This window comes from Haliotis asinina, chromosome 9 (assembly GCF_037392515.1).
Source record: "Haliotis asinina isolate JCU_RB_2024 chromosome 9, JCU_Hal_asi_v2, whole genome shotgun sequence".
In the NCBI taxonomy this organism is placed as follows: Eukaryota; Metazoa; Mollusca; class Gastropoda; order Lepetellida; family Haliotidae; genus Haliotis; species Haliotis asinina.
In genome coordinates, this window is record NC_090288.1 from 34,749,098 (window position 1) to 34,758,345 (window position 9,248).

Consider the following 9,248-nt stretch of genomic DNA (forward strand, 5'->3'; position numbering starts at 1 on the left):
ACATTGAATAACCTGTAAGACTAGTGATACTATGATGAGCACGTAATGATAAGCTTTAGTGATGTCGCTGACATAAAGATAAACATGATCGTAATGAGATAAAAATAAACAACATAAGGAAAGATAGGAAGATGCTGAAGATAACAAGAAATAATTATCAGCAATGGATATTACCATATAGGGCAGATCCAGAAAGAGGTTGAATTCTTTTCTTGGATATTTTATCCACAAACAAGTAAATAAGTTTAATGACAACTGTCAAGTTTCCAAGACATTTGGATCAGATGGACCCAATATTGGCAATAAGTGAATAACATATCTCATCTGTTCTCGTTGACAGGCAGTCATTTAATTTCTGGTAATACTTATGATAATTTCTAAAGTGAACTTACGGATATGTTGTCGTCTCTTTCAAATGCCTAACGATAAATCGATAGTTCAGTAAACACGTGTCTCTTCCAACTGAGAAACACACGGTCAGACACACAAGCAGACTGCCAACCTGTCAATATCCACCATATTGCTTACCCTCTGAAACTGCAATATATGGAATTAGCGTCGATACTAACACAGTTCACTAATTAAGTCATATGTGCGTATACAATATGCCATGAATATATGTGCAATAAATATGTGAATCTCGATCTGGGGACAATTCGGATACAGAGTTGAGGTTTAAAAATATCAAGCACCGTTATTGCTTAGAGGCTACACACATCAAAACAAATATGGCGGCTACCATGGCTGATCATGTGTTCAAGAAACAAGAAAACATTATGTCTAGCCAGACGAATACTATGAACGAAACGGACAACAAAAGCACGAAACAGCCTCTGGCGTCGAAACAACTTTTATATTCAGAAAAATTCTCAGGTGAGGTTTTTGTAATTTGTGATTTCAAAGAAGTATCCGGTGCGATTCAACCAAAATCCACGCATGGATAAAATGTGAGAAGTCCATTTCTGATGTCCCCCGCATCGATATTACTGGAATATTGCTAAAATCGGTATTAAACTATACTCACTCACTCAGAGCGGAAAAGTGAAACATCAAGTTAGAAAACCCTCCCGAAAGACCGAAGAGGTGTTTAATCCAGTTTTGGTTATTTAAAGTTACCGTTTTCTGCACAGTGGGAAAGTTTTCTGTGGGAGTGTGGTACACTTGCCTAAGGTGAGTTAACGTGATGTGTCCAGTATGATTTTTAGTTCCCTGTTCTTATGTTTGATCTTGGCGCACAGTACACAGGTTTGGAAGCAGGTTTGACCAAGCATCACCAAGTTTGGACGTTCCTCTGACATGCTCTGGTACTACTGGTTGGATGGTTTGGTTTAATAGTCAGTGGGACACAATAACTGTCAACAAAGCCAGCATGCCTGACCACTCGGTACTGTTACTCTCCTGTTATGACAGGCACTGGTTGCTGAAGACCTGAAGCCTGATTTGTGATCTCTCACCTACTCATGAATTTATCTGACAATATCATGCATGTTATTGTTTTTCATTACAGACTGTTCTCTGGACAAGTTGAAGATTCACAAACAGGTTGCAGATGGAAGACGAGGCCCAGAACAAGGGAAACAGACATTCAGAGTTCCCCCAAGTTCAGGTGAAACTTATATTTTTAAGCCAAACAGTTCCCTACAGGATAGTTGATAAATGCTATGAGATTGTCCTTAAGTTCAACTAGAATCAGTCAGTATGTACACTACTTACCATGATACCGATTTACTGCTGACCAGGCAGTCTATTACTGTTATCAGATTGTCCCTATGTGTTATTGTAATATAACATCTAAAAATTGCAATAGCCATGCATATAACTCATAGTAATGTATAGTTGAATAATTGTTTCCTGGCATAGTAATGGCTTTTTGTAGTGTTGATTTTGTAAAGTCCAACATTTAAAGGTCACATGCAACCAAAAGATCAAACATAATTGAAACACATTTATCACTTATTCATGACATATAATATACGTTGTTGCTTTAAAAAAACAAATAAACACAATTATAAGCGTACAATCATGATTCAAAAGTGCAATATTTTGTACTTGGGCTTACTTCCCCCGAAACGAAACCCTCGGGAGACCGAACCCAGTCATAGTGGGTGGATATGCACTCAAGTGTAACGACGGCTTCCGATTGGCTGTTTCATTTGCTGATATGCTGAGGGTTCTTTGTGTGTACAGAAAGATGATCTGTTTGATGGGCATTTTAGAAGTATAACCAGTCACAGGAAAGTAAGATTCTTTATGGATAACAACTTTTTTGTGTGTACTTGATGCGTCATTTCAGTATGGATTCATATACTGTTGTCAAACAAAATCATATACACGAAAAGAAATCGTTATCCATGAAGAATGTATATAGAGATGTTGGGTTTGGAAAATACATGTTTTCAGAATTTGCACTCGATCCAATAAAAAATCATGTCAGTAGAGATGGTAAACTACTGCATGGCTGGAATCTGTCATTCGTCCAAGTACAAAGCAGGAGTTGAAACAGACAAGAGTTTGCACCAGTTTCTGTCAGATCCAGTCATCCAAAAAAAAAATGAATGTAGTTTGTTTGCAGCCCACAGACATAAAAACATGTCATGTGTATCACACGTGCCTAATTACATAATGTGGCAGACACGGTACTCGGGTGCACGAGTCATAAATCAACTTATTTTCTTTATGTCATATAGTCTGATAGGTGTTAAGTTCAAACTGCACGTGGTCAATGATTGAAGCTGTGTATTGCATGTTGTCTTTAGCAGACAGGCAGACAGACATATAGGTGTCAATAAACCAGACACTGAGCTTTCTGTGACAGAAACTGCTTACCACAATCAACAAGTTGTTTTAGGTAACAAGTAGATTATTTACTTGTTTGTGTACACAACCAAGATTAGACTACTGCTCACGGCCTCAGATGCTGGGCATACATACTGTTGCAAGCTCCGCGAACCTATTCACTGCGCATGCGTTATGGACGCAGCACAGCACAGTTCTTGAAACCAGTTTTCCCCCCAGCGCTGGGGGGAATTTAGTGAAACGTTTGAACTCCGATTTCGCTGGCTTTTTTTTCATCACATATTTTTCAACTTTATAGGTTGAATTGGCATTTTTTATGATTTGTTTCGGTAAGTGCATACCAAAAGGTACCAGAATTTGCAAAGTTGTGTTTTACGTTGCATGTGACCTTTAAAGTGTCCACTCATACGTCGAAGACTTGGGCTGGATTCCCCACTTGGGTACAATGTGTGAAACCTATTTCTGGTGTCCCCTGCTGTAATATTGCAGGAATGTTGCTAAAAAGTAAAATCAGCATGAAACCACTCTGACTCAATCACTCAGTCACTTGTATGGTTATTTCTTGTGATGTTAATTGCTGAGTATTTATCTGCATTGTAGTGCTAAGCCAAGTAAAGAGCTTCCTTCCCCAGCTGGAGTCCTCCAACCTTGCTCTGGCTCACCGACTTGAGGCAGGGGAGTCTAGCAAGGTGAACATCGAGAGTGTGGATCCTGGCTCGGGCCCAGTCATAGAGATGGTGGGTACACTGGCGTGCTTCATATGACTTCAGTTCTTTGTTTGGTACACTTTGTTTGGTCATTGATGAACCTCGTGGCTTCCTTGGGCTAAAAGTCAGGGTTAAGGATTCATGTACATAAGCATGCTAGCCAGTAATGATCATGGGTTGAATCCCAGGTTGTGTGTCTAGGTTTGTACACACCAAACTTTTGATCTATTCTTCATGAAAGTGGTTTTACGCCACACTCTGCAATATTTCAGCTATATTTAGGCAGTCTGTAATTTTAAATAATTGAGTCTGGACCAGACAATCCAGTGATCAACAGCATTAGCAATGATGTGTGCAATCGTGAACCGATGATGTGTCAACCAAGTCAGCGAGCCTGACCACCCAATCCCATTAGTCGCCTCTTACAACAAGCCTACCGGTAGTCGCCTTTTATGGAAAGCATGGGTTGCAGAAGGCCTATTCTACCCTGGACCTTCATGGGTCATGAAATGACAGAAATACTGTTGAACATGGCATTAAAGTTTAAACCTGACTGTCTCATTAAAGTTAAAATATCTTTATCACTTGATTATTTTAAATACCTCTTGTTACCAGTGCTTGCGTTAACGCAGTAACCTGCTTTTTTACGCAAACAATACCATGTGTGCATGTTTTGCACCCACAGATTCTGATCAACTGTGTATTAAAAAGTACCTTAAAACAGCAACATACAAGAAAAATATAAATAAATAAACTTTTCCAACACAACGGATTTGGACTACATACTGATAATCTTATTTCTGCATGCATTCTTACAAAATCTACAGCTTACATTGTGCTACGTTTTAGAATTTTGTTCTCAGAAATTGTCTTGTGTCCTGTTATGCTACTTGAGTCTTATGAAGGTCCAGTTTAGAATTGATCTGTGCTTGTCGGAGAAGGCAACCTACAGAATCGTGTTGTCAGACTCGCTGACTTATTGACTCGTATTATCATATCCCAACTGTGCAGATCGATGCTCTTATTTTTGATCTCTTTATTGCCTGGTTCAGATCTGATTATTTACAGAGCTCCAAATAACTGGAATATTGCTGAGTGTGGCATTAAACAACAGACAATCCCTGCCTGAAGTTCAACATCAAGGTGGTAAAACAGTCTCAGTGAACCGTCTACAATACACTACATGGTGCCACCCTGGGCTGGATTACACAATAAGGGGCACCTTCTGCCATTTTTGAAAGCATTAGGTTACAGTTAGGGTTAGGGCAAGGTAAGGTTTTGGGTTAGGGTTTTGATTATGGTTAGGGTAAGTTCTGCATATTATCCAATTTAGAGTAGTTTCCTGAAACACTACTGTAACTCTATGCCTACCATGTCCTTTTTACACTAATATAAATAATTACTCACCCTGATATCCTTTCAGAACTTGGGATTGGTAGAAATTGACTCAGATTCCGATTCCGATGACAGCGGCATCAGTGATTCTGAAAGTGAATCTGGAAGTGACTCGGTAATTGTGTTGGACGATTCCTGTATGGGCCCAGTAACAGAAAGTAATATCAGACTTTCAAAGCCCAAAGACAGTAAATCCAAAGGAGCCATCATAGAAGTGTTGTCTTCGAGTGATGAGGCAAGTTCTAGTATCTGTCAAAGGGAGATAACTCCAAAAAATTCAGAGGAGTCCTGCGATGTGGATTCTAAGAAAACTAAAACATTCAGTGATGATGAATGTGATGAATTTATTACATAGTTAATAAAGTCTTTGTATAATGAGTGTGTTAGTGGTTTATTTAAGATGAAATACCATTTTTGATGTTATGTATTTGTGACCTTAGCAATGAATATGAAGGACTAATAGGATTTGTGTCTGAAAGTAGTACCATGATAAAAATAAAGTAAATTTGTAATTTTGATATACCATAATTCAAAAGCAATAGCAAGGCTGTTTCGATCCAGTATATATGTGGAGTAATTAATCTGTTTTTGTGTCGTATCAAGAGAAACATCTGCACTTGAAGGTCACTGGTTTAAGTCTAGTTGGCAGTGGCCTTCATCAACCGAGGATTAACAGGATTACACATTCTTCTAAACACTACTCCTAATGTTGATATATCACTGACCTGATGTGACGGAGGACAATGGTTCAGTACACACCTGCGTTACCAGATGTCATACAACATACCATACCAAAGGTCATACCAGATGCCACACCAATACCATATGTCATGGCAAATGTCATTCCTGATGTCAGTGAACATTTATACAAATCTACACAAACGACAAAAAACAATTAAAGCATCAGATAGATTTATTCCAGTTTTAAACAGGCAGAAAATAAACATCTGAGAGATTAACGGCAGCAAAGTTTGAAAGACGGGCAGGAGTTCCAAGCAGCTGAGCAAGGGACTTGTGTACAAGACACCCAGAACAAATAGGTCACGCAACACTGTAGCTCGCCTGCATAAACAGTCAACTCAGACAGGCACAAAAAGGTTAATATCAATATTGACATTCTGAATTTGTCAAGGATAAGTAAAATATGATAACTATATTATATTTCAAATATAACAGCTCTGTAATTCTGTAAGTTCCAGCATGAAACATTTTCCGAAACTTCCAAAAAACTATGCATCTTTCAAACACTTAAGGAGCATGAGTAACAACTTCAAAATTTAAAATACTTACAGAACATGTTCAACCTAACTAACAACTGCATAAATTTCGTAATATTTCAAACAAAAATGGCTGTATAGGCATACTGAAAATCAGATTTTTAAGTCAAACGTGTCATCATTGGCAGAAACAAGAATGTAAAGTTCACTTTTCATTGGTACTTCTCGTCACTGAAGGCACAGTGCTTCAAAGGTGATCTAATTATACAGAAACCAATGCTTATGACAGAAGCTGACAAACAGGCCACAACACAAACTCACCTGTATTTCTGTTAGGCAAGTGAAAAAAGGTTACAAAACAAATCCCATCTGTAAGTTATTCTGCTTCGTGTAAGTCTGCTGCTTGGTGAGAATTGTTCAGAGATAATCAAATCCAAGAATAATTTCAAGATTATTCACCATAAAAATATGCATTTAAAAATATACAATATGAATAGCACCACTAAAATCACACTAAAATGCAAAGATACAATAAAATATTTGCAACTTGCAAAGCACCTCAATAAACGTTAAAAAGTTACATAGCTATAAACTAATCAAAGAAAAGAAAGAACATTGAACACACCACTAAAACACTACAGGACCTTTAGTTTCAGAGGATGACAGTTCATTTTGAATATCATTGATGTCTAGCCATGGAGCTCAGACAGGCACTTACAACTACAATGAACAGCAAAAGAAATGCAACTGTTTTTTTGTTTGTTTGGGTTTTTTTTAGATCTGAATGCTTATGTCTATGAGATTTCATTTTTTCAAAATTTACATTTGTTTTGCTGTTCAGTGCTGATCATGTTTCTATGAATGAGATTCTCACTAGCCTACTGGTACCTGCTGTATTATGAGATCAAATAAAACACTATCGGGGGAAAATATAAATATGCTATTTTTACTACTCAGTGTTGATATACAGGTGGGATAAAGGATATTATAGGATTAAATGTAATGTTTTTAACTTCAGATAAGGTTATTCCTCTAAATCCATCATGCACCAGCTGACTACTTGCAGGCTGTCTTGACGGTCTAAAAACAAAAGAAACCTAAAAATTCCTTAAAAACTAAACTCACTTGACTCACTTTTCTCTTCTTACTACACCAAAGTCTGTATTTTCTTAGTGTTTTACATGTTAAAAGAAATAAAAATAAGTGTAATTAACTTTAATTTGGGAACATTTTAGCTATTTATATAACAATCCCTTGGCTTTATCAACAAGTTTAATGACGTGTTTACGGCTTTAACATGCACTCCTGTTTGCAGAAGGGATGTTTTGATGTTATGGTACATGTTCATGGATACAGAAGGAATCAATAAAATGTTCTAAAACTAGTAGATGTAGATCCATCTACTACACAACACATCATGTCTAGGGATACAACAGTAAGATAACCACGTGACATTTTTCCGTGATGATAGCCAGCCAATAAACAACTATTGGATAATAAGGCGACATTGTTGTGAAACTGAACATTCCAAATGCTAATGTTTAATCAGCATTCTTGAACAGTTATTGATTTCCACAGCAACATACATACTGCATGAAATATTGGTATATTCTTGATCCCTGAACTAGTTTTGACTATATAGAACAGGTTATATGTTATAGGGGAACTGGGAGGGGCAAAATATGGCTCAGCTGAAGAAACCACCTTTGCCGCAGTCCCTGGAAGCACGACTAAATTGTAGCACAAATTGGGTGGTGCAGCAGAAAGAAAATGACGAATCTTCTTGGATGCAAGCAAAGCGAGCAAAGGTTGGTAACACACTTCCCTCGCTTCAGTTTGAAAAATATTGTCAAAATAAAAAATCGCCACCATCTTAGGTACACACCAATTTTCTCACTTGTTTGTGCTCTCTGATTTCCAACCCCATGTTCAATAATTATCCTTGTGAAATATAGCTTTTCAATATTTTAAGTGCCACTCATGGTATATCAGATTATTCTTTGCCACCATTTAGTCTAGCAGCTTCCACATCAACAAAGTGAAGGAAGAAGCATAAGCAGAAATTAATAAGAAATACCATATTGCCTTATTTTGATAGTGGCGACATTTTATTTTGACATTAAAACTGTTTTTCAAATTGAAGCAAGGGAAGTACAATGCCAACCTTTGCTTGTTTCCTTCGCACATTTTGCCTGTGCTGGAAGATACCACACTCAGGTTCACTCAGTTTGTTCGAACGCCTGTTTCTCAGGCTGCAACTGAAGGGTGATATTGCCCAATTAGTTAGAGGAGGATATGCCACAATCTCTGCTGTTTTTACTTGACATACTGTTCCTATGATGATTATAAGGCACAAGAAGCTACCAGAAGAAAATGCCCAAATTCACAAAATTAATCCATGAAACTAAGGCCCATGTGATGTCTTGACCATGGCGGCCTCTGTCCTAGTTATGTGATTTATACACCAGTTTTTATTAGGGAGTAACTGTCCTACTTTGACACACAGATATTTAGCGACCCTTGGCGCTATGTTTTTTTCACACTGTGAAAGTAGTCCCTAAAATTTGCATATGACCTCTCTAATTTGCACTGACATCCTTATATGACCCCAAAGGATACCAAAAATATCTGTTGGCTTTACCCAGCCGAGAACACTTTCCATTGTACAATGAATATGATATAATTCTGTCATCTTGAGAAATGAGGTATCCTCAGTCATTGACAAGTTGTTCATGTGAGGACCATAAGACAGTGACTTAGCAAACTGTTATACCCTTTTGAGTATTGAAACATGGCTTCATGCCTCACACATGAACACTTACCCATTGGGCCACCCCATTATTCACCAGAGGAGGATTATGCCATATTCTCTGCTGTTTTAACTTGACATACTGTTCCCATGGTGATCATACTGACATAAGGCACAACACTACGTATCAGCTGATGCGGTTATGAATTCAACCTAAATAAGCAAAAAGTTACCAGCAGAAAATGAATCCAAAACTTAAGCATCAGAAAAAATGGTAACTTCTTCAATGATAGGTCATTAAATACATTATGTGTATTTCTGGCCACCACCCAAATCCGATAAAGCTACAAAGCCTTTAGAAGGTAAACAAAAGTAAACATAATC

The 9,248-nt window shown here is 37.6% G+C and overlaps 2 protein-coding genes across 2 annotated transcripts in view; one reads left to right on the top strand and one right to left on the bottom strand.

Annotated features, from left to right (window-relative positions):
* LOC137295966 (solute carrier family 41 member 1-like) overlaps positions 1–526 on the bottom strand; it is a 38,342-nt gene extending 37,816 nt beyond the window's left edge. Inside the window, exon 1 of the mRNA XM_067827578.1 lies at positions 393–526. The gene's annotated coding sequence lies outside the window, so the exon portion shown is untranslated. The remainder of the gene's footprint in view (positions 1–392) is intronic.
* Positions 527–718: 192 nt separating this feature from the next.
* On the top strand, positions 719–5,273 carry LOC137296267 (NOP protein chaperone 1-like). The gene is made up of 4 exons (XM_067828019.1): positions 719–873; positions 1,508–1,606; positions 3,397–3,533; positions 4,927–5,273. The coding sequence occupies exons 1-4, from the start codon at positions 729–731 to the stop codon at positions 5,251–5,253; spliced, it is 708 nt and encodes a 235-aa protein (XP_067684120.1). The 5' UTR covers positions 719–728; the 3' UTR covers positions 5,254–5,273.
* The last annotated feature ends 3,975 nt before the right edge of the window (positions 5,274–9,248 follow it).

Coding starts and splice junctions, on each gene's coding strand:
- LOC137296267 (XM_067828019.1), top strand. CDS start 729: ATGGCGGCTACCATGGCTGATCATGTGTTCAAGAAACAAGAAAACATT. Junction 1,607..3,396: donor CAGAGTTCCCCCAAGTTCAG/GTGAAACTTATA, acceptor TCTGCATTGTAG/TGCTAAGCCAAGTAAAGAGC. Junction 3,534..4,926: donor CGGGCCCAGTCATAGAGATG/GTGGGTACACTG, acceptor ATATCCTTTCAG/AACTTGGGATTGGTAGAAAT.